The sequence below is a fragment of the Grampus griseus genome (genome assembly GCF_964374135.1).
Source record: "Grampus griseus genome assembly, chromosome: 9".
Classification (NCBI taxonomy): domain Eukaryota; kingdom Metazoa; phylum Chordata; class Mammalia; order Artiodactyla; family Delphinidae; genus Grampus; species Grampus griseus.
Genome location: NC_139003.1, coordinates 25,057,168 through 25,072,174, shown reverse-complemented (window position 1 = coordinate 25,072,174; position 15,007 = coordinate 25,057,168). Strand labels below are relative to the sequence as shown.

At 37.9% G+C, this 15,007-nt stretch overlaps 1 protein-coding gene across 3 annotated transcripts in view; it reads right to left on the bottom strand.

Annotated features, from left to right (window-relative positions):
* Nucleotides 1-15,007, bottom strand: part of GRM8 (glutamate metabotropic receptor 8) — a gene marked incomplete at both ends in the record, with an annotated part of 755,346 nt that overhangs the window by 147,691 nt on the left and 592,648 nt on the right. Inside the window, one exon of one of the 3 annotated variants that reach the window (XM_082661983.1) lies at nucleotides 10,345-10,493. In XM_082661983.1, coding sequence (XP_082518109.1) covers nucleotides 10,345-10,493 — 149 coding nt within the window. The remainder of the gene's footprint in view (nucleotides 1-10,344; nucleotides 10,494-15,007) is intronic. The other 2 variants (XM_082661985.1, XM_082661984.1) reach the window with 2 other exon arrangements.

The following is a 15,007-nucleotide window of genomic DNA, read 5'->3' as shown; positions in this document are numbered from 1 at the left end:
AGGTAAGAGGGCAATAAATGCTGCAGCCTGATTGCCTCAATGTCACAGGCTGAATGCAACCCAATTTTTGACGGCACAGCAGGAGTTCCGAAAGCATCTTATTTTTCTCTTTTTATAGGAGAAAAAATAAGCCGAGCTCACATTTATTGCTCATATGCGGCCTTTTCTTCTCTACCATGACATCCCCTAATTCTTCACAAACATAGGACTTATCCCTCCTTTTAGAGATAAACTAGCTTTTCTCAAATCACGTTAGTCATTTCTACTTAGCCATGTTTGGATTCAGTCTAACTAACAGAATCAACTTAGCTCCCCTATAGCAGAGTCCTATTTTTCAAAGTATATTATAAAAACATGCAGCTGGGAGAGCAAAAGAAAACTAATATCTATTTTGAACAATTTTTACATTTCTATTAAAACCAAGGTAGCAAAATACCTAAGTTGTCTTTATTAACCTCTCCCATTTTGGTTTTAGTTTTCATAGGGTATCAGTAGCCATGCTTCTTTAAAATAAATATCCCAAATTGAAAAAAAAAAATCACATAAGGAAGCTCTCTGTTCAGTGAGGTTTACACCGTAGGATCACTTCTGTATAGTTGAATGATGGAGGGCTTAAACTTTTAAATCTAAAAAACAAGTAAACAAAAACAGAAAAATACATCCAACATAACTGAAGTATGTTAACTATCTGAAGTATCCAATCTGAGAATAACAGATCTGGAAGAAATTTTAGTGAATAACTACATTAAATTCCTAATTTTATAAACATGGAACTTGAGGCTCCAAATATTAAGTAATAAAGCACAAACCTATCTCAGGATGAATGAGAGGTCTGGGGAAAAGCAAGTTTCCTAGTTTCCAGTGACACTTTCCACACCATGCAGAACCTCCCAGGGTCTGTTCTCCAAGTCCGTGTGTGCCCTGAACAACATGAAATCACACCCCTGTCAAATATTTTATGGAGACCATTTATAAAAATTGGCTGATTCCTTGATAAACTAGTTTAAGGATAGGATAATTAAGGGATTTAATTCACAGTTGCCAAGCTTAAAGTCGGTTCCTGCTAGGAGATTTATAGAGCATAGGCCAACTGCAGTGTCCCTGCCGGTTCCCTTTAAAAATTTTACAAATTTTAGATCAGTAGTCTCAAAGATCTTATAGTGGCTTAATCTAGAAATCATGTCTGAATTTTGGAATCTTAAAAACATGGCCTGAATGCAGAAAAATGCATGTACCAACAGATCTGACAGCTACAAAAGCAGTCAAATGAGAGCTAGATACAGCAAAGCCTAGCAGAGTGTGAGAACAACTTAAGAAATACAGGACAGGGATGACTTTGAGGAAGTCCTGGAAACTCATTGAGAGTTGGGTTTTAGTGTCATAGACAGCAACATTAGTGTAATATTGACAGAAGGGATGGAAAAGTGAAGCACGATCAGAAGGAACATAGGTGTGGTTTCACAGACTATAACGTTAAGAGGACATAGATCCAGGTGGTATTACTTTTAAATGAGAACTTTTCTCTTAGGGACGTTTGCTGCGATTATAGTAATTAAGCACACTGCAGCCAAGGTGTCACTGTGCCAGTTATGAAGGATCTGAGGTGTATGTTGCAGCAAGAAAGTTTCCTTTTCTTATTTTCTAAAAATATTCTATATTAAAGGGTTAAATATAACTTCTAAAACTATCTTATAAAAATGATTTAGTTCAGTTCTGAGACGAGACATCACTCTTCCCTGCTGTTTCTCTCTACATACAATTCAACAAATGCTCATAGCAGGTCGATGCATAATTATTTTTCAGGAGTCCTTCGAAGAGTGAATAACTAAACACAGTTTGGTAACATCCATATCATGGACCTACTCAGCAACTAAAAGGAACACAACAACATGGATAAATCTGGAGGGAACCATGCTGAGTGAAAAAAGCCAAACCCAATAGGTTACGTACAATATGATTTCATCCACACAGCATTCTTGAAATGACAATTTTAGAGAAATAGAGGATATATCAGTTATTGCCAGGCACTGAAGGGAGGCATCTGGGTAGGATGTGGGTGTGGCTATTAAATGACAATTTGGGATCCTTGTGGTGATGGCAATGTCTTATATCTTGACTACAGTGGTAGATACATGGGCCTACACAGGTCAAAAATGCATAGAAACACCCATACACATGTATAAGTGCAAGAGGAGATATGAAAAAGATCGGTGGACTGTATAAATATCAAGATCCTGCTTGCGCTGTTACACCATAGTTTTTCACGATGTTATCATTGTGGGGAAAACTGAATAAAGGAGACATGGAATCTTTATCATTTCTTACAACTACATGTGAATCTGCAATTATCTCAAAATAATGTTTTATTCCAAATGATTTTATAACTGATAAAAGCAATCAAATACTAGTCAAATTTAGTACCTTTCTGTGTCCTTGTTATATCCTTCTGTCATTTATTTATGGATTTAAGAAAGAACACCATTTTACATCTCTACCCCTGAGTTTATGCACAATTGCACATTTCTGCAACTTCACTTAGAGATAAGGATCCATGACGTCAACAAAATGGAATAGGGACTTGGGAGGATTTCAGCTTCTGGCTCCATTTTCCTTCTTTAGACAGTGAAAGCTTTGAGGAAAGATGTCTGTTAAACTTTTGATTCAGTCAACAGACATATGAACGTTTTTCTTTTTAGTTTCATGCTCTTATCAACTACTGACCTCCATCTACAGCTGGAAGCTACATATTTTATTCATATATAATACTTTTCAGTTCCTGTAATTCTCTTGTACGTTGTAGATTTTACATAACACTGATGTGTCCACTGAGCCTTTCAAGAGTACCCTAGGATACAGGGTTCACATATATTTTAGTTTAGTAAATCTACCATAAGAAAATGATTTTTTCCCAGTTATTCCTCTATCCTACATTATCACTTTATGTTTGTAACCTTACTGATACTACTCATCATGTCAAAATTGCACTTATTTTTCTCCTCCCAAGGTTAAAGTAAGGATTAAAATACCATTTATCATTTTTATTGCTTTATTATCCCCATAAACGTCTAGAGTCACCATCCTCCTTTGCCCTTCTTTGGTGTTGGTATAAAGAGGCACTTTCCATTTTATGTTACGTCTTTCTTTAGTTGCATTGTATTTTTGATTTGCTTTTTCCAATTTGACCTCTATTATTTTTTTTAGCTTTCTTTTCCCTGTCTGTGTCACTTTCATTATTTACCAAAATAACTAAGCACTTATGATTTTTCCTATTTTTCATGAATAATAATAGCTTTATTAGTGCCCCACCTGTATTTTCCCTGATGAACTACTAGATTCCTTGGATACTATTAGATTACCCCGGGAATCTGACTCCAACTAGATCCAGATAATTGAATCCAGCTTCTGAATTCTTAATCAGATTAAATCATTTTATATGGCATAATTTTGTATGTTCTTAAAATAGCAGCATGATTATTTCTGACTCTACTGAACAGCTAGATAAATCTATTGGCCATAATTATTGTCAAGAAAATCAAACTCGACTACTAACTAAAATTTATCAACTCCCTTGATCCTTTCTTCCTAATTTACTGTTTGTTTGTTTTTCCTACTATGATAAGTGTATCTTAGTAAGTCCTTTTAAATATTTTGTAGAACAAAACACAAACCAAGTAGATGGACAGATAGGGCGGAAAGAACCTGCCAAACAATTAGGTAAAATAAGAAAGAAATTAATTCTTAATTATGGCTTCTGCTAAATAATGGAACGACCTCTTCTCCAGCCAATCTACACTTTGCTGCCCAAAATGTTTCCCTGAAGTGTAAAGCTGAGAATGTCTCTATCGAAAAGCTCACTGTAGCTTAAAGAATATCAACTTGTGTTCTAATAGTTTTTGAAACCCTATAAAATTTAGCTTTAAGCCATCTTTCTTCATTCTGCATGATATGCTCTGCTCAGATAGTCCTCTGTACTGGCAGCTCAGGATCACACTCAATTCTCTAAATAAACTGTGCCCCTTTCCACCTCCCTATGAAAACCTAGTCAACATTCCTCATCTCCATCAATGAACTTACAGCTTACACCCTGTAGGCGGGATATGCCTGCACATCCAATAGATGTGCACTCCCAACTCAGGGATGGGGACTGAATCTGTAACACCTCTAAGTCATTCCAGCACTGTGTAGAGCAATGGACACTGGAGGCACCTTATTCTGGAATGAATAGATAAATGGATGGAAGGATGCATGGATGGATGGATGCTTTTGCCATGGCCTACACACTCTTCCAACCGTTTCTAGCCACCAAAGTAATTGAAGATCCAGTTTGAATTCAACAAACTTTATCCAGTCCCTCTAGTTGGAGGTAATCATTACATATTTTAATTCATAGTTTGTTCTTTAATCTGTACCTTCTAAGTATGCTTTTATTATAATTATTCAAGTGTACTGTTACCTTTAATGGAGTAAACCACTTGCTATCTGGGAGTTTATTTTATTGAACCTTGTACTCCTCAATGGCTTAGCATCCTGCCTAGCAGGGAGCAGTCACTGAATAAATGATCTGTGCACAAGTCAACTTCCTCATCAATAATCTCGGATCAGGGGTCCATATGAAGTCAGCATTTAGAAAATATCGGCATATCGTTCATGACATATTCAACAAGTCCTTACGGAGCCCCTACTCTGTACTAGCAAGAACGTAGTTAAACTTTAATTACCTTGGCTTTGCTTGATGTGTCAAAAACATGAATTTACCAAATGCTTATTTTCTCATAAACACAAATTAATTACTGACCCCAAAGTGACTTATTTTGAAAAGAATAAATTTGCATCTAGTGAACAAAAATATAGTTTTGACAACTGATCATCTTGTTACAAGGAAAGGAAGCCAAAAAAGACCTTGTCTGAATAGAATATAAAGGCAGGAGATAGAGCGGCATTTAAAGTCCTATTGGAATGTAGTAAAGGGTCTCGGAGAATTGACTTCACATTCATACTTTGTAGGATGGGAAAAGCTTTATATATTGCTTGTCTCATAGGGTGAATGATCTTTTTTATGCACTGACTATCATATGAAAGAGCATTTGCAAATGCAGGCAACTTTGCAATGGGGAAACAGGCAAAGGAAACGCATGGCTCCTAAGAGTCAAGGCAAATAAAGGCTCAAGCGTCCCCTCGAATATTGTTTCCACTCCATTCACTCCATCCTTTGCTTCAAGGCTATTTCAATACCCTTCATCATAGAAAAGCTGTTCCTGTATGACATTAGGGAATCTAGTGGTTTTGGTTAAAAACTTTTGATGTTTATCCAAAGCAATATAACCATGAGGCAAATGAGGGGACTCAGAAACTTTCTCTTTCTGTATTTCAAGCAGGTTGAGGAACCCCTGGTATAGCATGTATTTGCCTGACCATTGGCAGGCAAAGACATATATTCAATTAAAATATCATGTTATAAATACTACACTAGAGGTTCATAGAAAAGACGGATTTAATGCACTAAATCAGAAAGCTTGCTTGAGTTTCTGGTTGTCCCCAAAGCACTGACTCATGCAGCCCACTTTTTTTTCATACCAAAATAAACATTTGGGGTTTATTATATAGGGCACAGACGAGTTATCATAGTGTAACTCTTTTTACAGTTACTCCCTACTCAGAACATCAAGATAGAGGCCGAAAAGACTTTTCATAGATGGCATTTCAGATTGCAATACCCGTTATAGGTCCTCTGCAATAGGCTGGTTTTCCTGGCAAAACAAAGCAAAATTTTTATTGCCATATTCGTTTGACACTGAATATGTAGCAGGCAGTGTTCTAGGATCTTTGATATGCAATTTCCTTTAATTATCTCAATAACTCTATGAAGTAGTTATGATTGTTTCACGCAGATGAAGAATCTGAGACTAAAAGAGGTAAAATAACGTGCCCAAGGCTCAGAAATGGAAGGTTGGAACATAAAACTCTTCTTTCTGACTTGGAGGTCTTGTTTTTGACCACTATGCATTGGAATACCAATGCATTTGATCTTCATAGTAAGCCTATTTATTATCCCACTTAACAGATGAGAAAACTGAGGGTCAGAATTCAGTACCTGGTCAAGAGTTACTTTCATCTATGGAGTGGCCCCACACAAAATTAAATGAAGCCCTTCTCCTTCAAATCACCCTTTCCAATTGACTCCATGATGCTAACAATGAAACATTCTTATGAAGTCATTATCCTTTACTATCTTTATTTATCTTCAAATTACTTATTTGAATAAAAAAAGAATAAAACAAAACAAGCAAAAACTATGCCTCATCTTACAGTAATCTAGAAAGAGTAGCTCTGGTTGGAAGTACAGAAAAGTGAGCCCTCAGTTATTTTAGGCCCATCCGGTAGCCTCCATACACCTTCTCCCTGCGGACTCGAAGTAGCAGATGGCTGTTCTTTTTGCAGTTCAGGCTCCGCTGTTTTCTCTGAACCTCTAGGTTACAGTACGTTTTGTAATCACTAATAAGGACCACCTGCCTCTTGAGAGGTTAAGCCTCACAAAACGGAGAAGCCTAATTGTTCAAATTCACTCTCAGGTAGACAATATGCCCTTCGTGCGTGGACTGAGATTACTGAATAAAAAACCGAAATCAAAATAAACAGTTATACTAACTCATTGTAATTGCTTAGTTAAGAACATATGTTAGTGCCATAAAAAAGAAAAAAAAATATTTAGAACAATGAAGACCATGCTTTTGAGGAAATAAAACACCTCATGATTTTCCAGGAAAAACAAACAAAGAATAACCTACTTTTACAATTTCTTTCACTCCACTAAGATATATTCAGGGCAAATTTATTGCACTCATATATGCATAATCGTGCACCCTCTGTGCACAAACTTATCCTATGGTTGAATTCAGTCAGAAAAACTGGCTCTTTGAAAATAAGCCAAATTCAATCCAATAACTGGCTGATAAATGCTTACCATTGAGAGTGTGAAATCTATTGCAAATCTGGTTTAAGAGAATAAGAAGGGATGGAGTACATGGGGAAGAGCGCCCTCCGCTGCCATCATCACAACTCCCGTCAGCAGTCAGGCCAGATTCGGGGACTGTCTCTGGGCTGCAGGTGCAAAACCACGGACATAACTTCATCTGTGGCCTGCCCCACTGCACTAGAATTGTTGGTTTGAGTGTCCATCTATCCTTCCAGTCTGCGAGCGCCCTGAGAGCAGAGTTCACATTTTCACTCTAATCCCAGCACTTAGCATGCAGTATGTGCACAGAATGAATTTATCCAATCCATTCAAAAATAACTACCTAGGTGACAATATCTAGCCACAGGCTACCACAGGAAAAGAAACTACATACTTATATTAAATAAAGTTTACTTTGTAAGTGCAGATAGATTTGCTAAAGTATTAAGGCCAATATTAAAGGCAGGCAATGGGCTATAGGGACAAATGGTCCCCACTTTAAGTGAACGTATTCTGAACTTGCTAAAGCAAACTCAAGTGCCTCTTCTGACAGAACCTTCACTTCTCTACTCACCACACTCATTCTCAGGTCTCCCACTGACCACACAGAATCATGAGACACTGGATTAATAATAGGTAATGTTTATGGATGTCATGTGGGCCAGGCCCTGGACTAACGTCTTTACTGTATTATTTCATTTAATTCTTATTACAACCATCTAAGGTAGGTGCTATTAATGTTTCTACTTTATAGATGACAAAACTGGGGCAAAGCATTTGTTTGGTGCCTTGCCTGAGATCTAAGCAGAACTTCAGTAAATCTGTCACTTTCCAAGGAACCCCTACTCCACCTCCAAACAGATGACTAATCCTGTTCCCAAGGAGAAACATTTTGTTTGTCCTGATAAAATTCAGAATTCAACCCTTGACGTATGACCTGTCTTCACAAACTAATTCACTCTTTTCTGAGAGTTGATTCTCTCTGTTTCAGTAAAGCTAGCATGGCTATGTAGTTATAAACGATTATAATCATGCATGAGAAATAATTCTTACAAATCGTTTTGATGTATTTTATGAGCAATAACACAATAATGAACATAAAACTTTTCATGCACCGTAAATGTACATAAAAGAGCTTGAGATTCAACATAAAGTTTTATAATAAATATATATATAGAGAGAGATGTGTGTGTACGTGTGCTTGTGTATATAATTATTTTAGGTATCTTCATATTATATATTAATGCACATATTTTTCAACCATTGAACTTTGTTATTTAAATCCTTAATCATAAGAATATAGTAAGCAGTCTGGCATTCATAAAAGTCAGATAAAAAGTAGCTTCCCTATTTTAACCCATATCAAATTTTCTTTGTTGTGTTTAATTATTTTATTTCACAGAGGTCCACTGTCAAAAGGGCTTTTGCCAAGGAGCGATTGATTTTCAGATTGGCATCAATAACCCACAGAGTTATCAAAGCTTTGTTTCCATAAGTTTGGGTTGCAGGACAAGGGATAGGGTTTCATCAGGCTGCTACATGTAGTAAGGTGTAGACACGTGGTCTTACGAAGTACAACCATAGTTGCAAATATGAGCTGTCTTTGTGCATTACTGAAAGCGGAGCTGTGACAATTATCAGGAAGCCATTACAGAGACAATAAATCATAAATATCCTAGTTTCCTTATTTCTCATTATCTGCTTCTTTTCTGAGAACTATGGTAACTGGTGCTGCATAAACATAGCACTTCAGGGGCTATATTTGGACATACAGAGGTGAAAAATGTATTAAAAACACCAAATTGGTGTCTTTCGAATGGGTTCAAACACAAGAAAGCACATACACACGTGGAAAACACACACAGGCAAGAATAATCTCTCTCCCCACCCTCATGTGTGTCATAAGAGTTTACCTTCCAGCTAGGATAAGCTGTAGCTAGGAAATGAAAGTATTCATTTACGAAATGAACTCAGCCCTCACAGTGTTACGGTAGCTTTGAGAATCAAGAAGAGGAGGTACTTTTACTAGAGGAAAGAGTGAAATACACATTAGAACAATATAACAGTAGAAGAGTATGTTTCTGGTTTATTAGACACATTTTAAAAGCACCTCACTGCCTACAGGGGAAACACTGCTGCTGTAGAGATTCCTCGGCCACTCAGTTCCTGTAAACAGTCCAGTGTTACAGATGTATGAGAGAATGTATTATGAACATTAATGTTCATGTATGAAGGAACTCTGATCCTTAGCTGCGACCACAGAGCACACTCCTTGTCTGTCTAGACCAGAAGGAGCCAGCGTGCATAGATATAGCACCACAGGCTGTTAAATTTTGAAATGGTTCCTTACCCCGTGGTAGGCAGATGCTTCTCCAACCACTCCTGTGCCCTCCTCATGCAGCCACTGCCTGCCCTATGCCCTGTGACTTCCCGGGCCTCCCTATCCGTCAAGTTCAGGACGGGCTTCCTGCTCTGGAGCCCCTTATGCTTAGTGGGTGCTGGTAACAGACAGCGCCCCCCAGTGTCCCCAAAGACCCCTTCCCTCGGATAGCCCCTCTGGAGAGCTGCCTGCCAGCTAGACTCATCTGACAGAGCTTCTCCTCCTGCTGTTATCCCACGTGCCAGCCCCACCTGGTCCCAGCAGGAGGAAACAGAGCCCCGGGTGGCGGACACAGCATGACACTGGGCAGGCAGATGACCAACTGCCTTTGGCACCAGCCCCAGGCCCTGCGACCTCGCTGCCCCGTGACCTCGCTTCCAGTTGGGCTCTCCAAGTTCTCCTCACGTGGCCACTTGTAGGAACTGCAAAATCTGTGGGCCTTGGGCCTTCATGGCTCTCCAGGGGGACAGGGACAGCTGGCAGCCCTAAGGGCTGTTAAAAAACTGAACATCTCTTTGGGGTACATTAATTTTCTCTGATGTTGTGATTCAGAGAGGTAATGCAAGTACAGATCATGATTGACTTCCATCCAGCAGACAGAGCTGCAAGATCTCAACTTACGATGGGGCAAAGGTGAAGCACACTTATTAAGCACCGACTTTGTCATTCATGGCACAGTTTGTCACCCCTCCCCCCAAAACACACACATACACACACATACACACACACTGTACAAAGGTTTGAACAACTGAGCCTTTCAGAAAAGTATAAAGTTTCCCTAAATGTGTATTTAGTCACTTAAAAGAAAATGAGATCTTTCATTAAATCCCTGCAGAGAGTAAATATCTCTACAGACATTTAAGACTTCTCATAACATTTTAAAGTTGAAGAAGGATCAAATCATACATTTTCTGAAAACTTATTTACAAGAAGATCAATTCTAACAAATGTTATATCACTTAAAAGGAAAGCGTCTCTCCTTGAGAACAATATACATAAAGTATAAGTTTATATTGATACTTGCTTTTAGATGAAGCTGATTGGTCCAGTGCCCAATGATTTTGTATTCTGTACTTTTGTTGGTTATTTGATACTGGAAGATATCATAACGACCAGGAGCGTCTCCATTTTCATTAAAAGTGACCGGTGTCCCAGCACTACCTATAAATGTTTAGGAAACAATGTTAACTTTTCAGTGAGATAGACCACTGGGCTTATTTCTAAGAAAAAAATGGTAGATAAAAAAATATTGTGCATAGTAAGAGCTATGCAGCTAGTAATCCATACAAGGTCATTCTTGGTAGCATAATATCTCTGACATGAAAAGAAGCCCAGACATACTTTCAGGAAGAAGACGTGCTTCGTTACGCACGTTAGAAAGTAAATGATGAGAATCCAAGTTAGGCGACAAACGTAACAGTTAAATAAATAGAAGTTGATAGGCTGGACAGCCAATAGTGGCTACGGAGAATGGCAGTTAATAGAGAAGAGTGTAAACGCCTTGAAGCGTAACAGCTATTGTACAATATGAACTATGAACAGCAATTCAACATGTGGCAGGAGAACGTCGCAGCCAGATTCCCTAGAGTTTTACTTTATTCTGACTTGAACTCCACTCTGAAGCAATTGCCGTATTCAAAGTCTCTTCTAAGCCTCTGCTTTGGCTACCTCTGCCCAAGAGTCTATCCATGTGGGCTACGTTTAGGATCCTCTCAGTGGGTGACGCAGTGGTCGCTGGGAAGTCCCAACTCCGCTCAGATCATAAAAGTTCCCTCAATTCACTGTGATAGTGCAGTACTGGCGGGGCAGCAGGATGCAAGAAATGTCATCTTTTCTAACCTTCCATTTCTCCCAGAAGCTTTCATCTTTTTCTCTTACCGGCTTCTGCTCACTTTTACTTTCTCTCTCATTAACTTTTACATAATCACAGGTTTTAAGAGTAGAAAGGGATCACTACCCGCAATGTTTTCTTGTTCCATCTATAGCCTCACTTTCTATATAGAATTTCCTTTTCTCTACTAGCCTTTGGAGGCTGCCCACAGCCCACACCTTCATCTTCTTGCCTTACTCTTTACTGTCTTGACAAATTCGCCTAACATCAATCCCTTTTCTTTGTGCCAATCTTCTCTCTGCAGGTTCCCTTCCCTGAATTTCTTCTCACCGTATACCGGATTTAATTTCTATACTATACTAGAAACTGTCCCGTTCTTGCTATCTCTTTTCTATAGTTTACTCCCCCAAAATATATACTACTAATAGTTATACATGTCAGCTCTGTATATTTCCATCTTATAATGAGTTCCTTATTCTACCTGCGGAGTTTTAAACTAAAACCAATAATCACAAAAGTCTAAAACATTCCTCTTTGGAATCTTCCTAAAATTTGAATGCAGTGTGAAGTCTCTGATAAGATGCCTGGTATCTGCAAACAACTGCTAAGGACACAAGAGACAGCACAGCATGGAGAAAAGAGCACTGTTTTGAGAGTCAAGAGCTCACATTCATGCTCACTTTGCTTCTGCATTTATTTTCACAACTTCTGTACTCTCTTTACTTGTCACATAGGGACTTAAAAAATAAAGATGAACATATTTTTAAGTCTCAAAAGATCTATATGCATTTAAATTATTATTATTAGTTCACATGGGAAATGACTTTATATATAAATCAAGAAAGAAATAGGGAATTAGAGAAAAAAATAGGAGCTCTCCAATCAACCACTATCTTAACTACTCCTTAGATACTCAAGTGGAAACCCACGTGCTATAACGGATCAAAACCTTTTCTAACTCCAAGTGAATGTGAGTAGGTTAACTTTTAAATCCTCAGATTCCTCATCTGTAAAATGGGAGTAATAATAACACTCATAGAGTTGCTATGAAAATTAAACAAATAGTTGCAAAGAACAATGCCGGTGGTAATTAAATATTATGATGATGATGATGATGATTCATTATTCAGTGCATACCAATGTAGAGTAATAGACAGGATATTAAACATTCTTTTAAGTAATATCTAGACAAAGGATTATGGAAATTCAATGGGTAAGAGATTACTGGATGGAAAAATACACATCAGTTATGAATTTCACATTAACATCATCAACAAGTCCTGACATTTACATACCATTTCAAAATTCTGATGTCATATACTCCATGAATAAAGTATTATTTACTTTTGTCTAACTAAATTCCCCAATATTGTCATACTCCTCACTGAATGGCTCCGTATCTCCTACAACAGCATCCCGATCTTTTTTACCATAATGATACCCAGGCTAGGAGAATGTCACTTGTGTAACACATTCTCATGAATGTACTCTGAGTTATATATAATTCGTAGTGTGCTAGCTGTTTCTCTCTCTCTTTTCTCCAACTCAAGAAGGTATACTGGAAAGGAAGCTAATGAGAGCTGTATTACCACAAACATAATTGTCCAACTTGGATACTTCAATATAATTATTAATAGCAAGTTACACTAAATTTGGCATTGCACCGAGGCAATATACTAAAGTATACATACTATATATAAGTATAATACGCTGGAAATGGGGGTTTGGGGGCCAGGTCATCGCACTTCTTAGATAGATGATCTCAGGTGAGGCACTTGATCTGTCTGTCCCTCACTTGGCTCATTTTTAAAATGGGCTAATTGTAATTCCCATCTCAGAGGGATATGAGGGTTCAGTGAATCAACATACAGAAACCTTTCAGTAAATAGTAAGCATTATATAAATATCAACTCTTATTTCCCTTATTGTTTTATGGCAGTGCTGTGTTTGAGATCCAGGGTCTATATGAGAGCATAAGGACTTCTCAGTGAGCATGTATGGCTTTTCCGGAGTCACCCTTTCTAACCCTTGCTCTCCTCTACTAACACAAAGCCAAATATACCTAAAATCCAGTTCTTTGAATTCACCATGCACTTTCTCACGATCCTGTTTCGCATGTTATTTTCTATAAGTTCACTTCCTCCTTTATCCTAACCTTTCTTCTCTATATAATTCCTTCAAGATGTGTCTTAAAGGCACACCTATAAGGATCCTTATCTTCTAAATCTGGAGCAGGGACCCAAGTGCCTCTTCGTGTCCTGTCCTTCTCTATCATGGCACTCAGTGCTCTCTGTACACTTGTACTATCCATCCCCATTCCTGATCAAAACATTCGTTCAACAGATATTTATTGAGAGCCTATTACGTGCTCAGTACTGGTTGGACCCTCTGCCTTCCTCACAAGACCGTGGTCTCCTTAATAAAGGCAGAGTGCATTTCTTATCTTTGTGGGCACGGCACCAAAGACTGCTTGATATTGAGTGTGCAATCAATAAATTACAGTAGAGCGTGAAAGAGGCACCCACGAACGATTCCAAGCAAATCCATATTCAGCTTCTTCATAGCATTATGAACTTCACTTCTATCAGCTCTCATCTTTTATGTTCACAAATGAAGGGACCAAACAGTCCCTTTTACACTGTTATCAGTGTGATGTTAGAAACCACTCTTGCGACTTGTTTTAGTAATCTGATTTATGATCTTGGGCTAGGCTTGCAGTTGAATTACTTCAACCCTTTCAACAAAGAACTGATTCAATTGCATATTGGCTTATCTCAAGTAATTGCCCTGGTACTGTGGTCTATGTAACAAAGAACACCCTTGAGTAACCATGGGAGGCTATGTCGTTTATTAATTTCAACAAGTAGAAATTTGAATGATCACCCTTTGTACTGAAACTGGGCACCCTGAAAAACAGAATTAAGTGGCATTTTGTCCAGAAAAAAAATTGAAATGACAAACATCTCGATATATCCATCAATGTACTATGGTTTACTAACAACACAAGTGAGAAATATAAATATATTTTGTTAGGCTAAATTCATATATATATATATATATATATATATATATATATATATATATAGTAAATTATGCTCCAGCAAGTTTTCTTGTGCTTCTTTCCATCCTAGACTTTAGTTATTTCAGAAATTTTGAAGTGCACTAATTTTTTACATACTCTTTAATCAATGTGGGTTAGTGGAGAAATGGAAACAAACAACATGGAGGTGGAGGTAACTTTTACTAGTCAGATACTGTGCTCAGAGTCCATATATCACTTTGGATATTTTCTGTTCAATATGAAATGCATGGAAAAAACTGTGTTTTCGTTACTAGGCATGTCAAGCACTCCAACGTGCTTTTGTAGTAAAAATGACCTATTCAATGAAGATTTTATTTGAAAATATTGGCTCTGTTGAATATTGTTCTGGGGAAGATTATGAGCTTGGGATTCAGGGACTGGCATTTGCTTTCTGGCTCTGCCAGTTTCCCTGTGTAATCTGGGCAAGTTACTCTCCAAAAACCTGTTTTGTCAACTGTCAAGAGAACATTATAACCCCAACCTCCCTGGGCTATCACAAGGGCTGCATGAGACGATGCATGGGAAGCACTTAGTATGTGACTGGCACACAACAGGTGTGCAATATGTGAAAACTACCATCATCATTATCCATTCTCTGCCTACACTTATGCTCCCTTGATCTACATATTCTTGTTTCCACAATGCAAAAGGCAATGCAAGAGTAATTCATTCACCTTCATGTGCAAATACTAGATATAAATATATTTATAAGTATAAGCCACTCAGTGTATTGTCATGTTTATTACTTTCATTTCTCTTTCT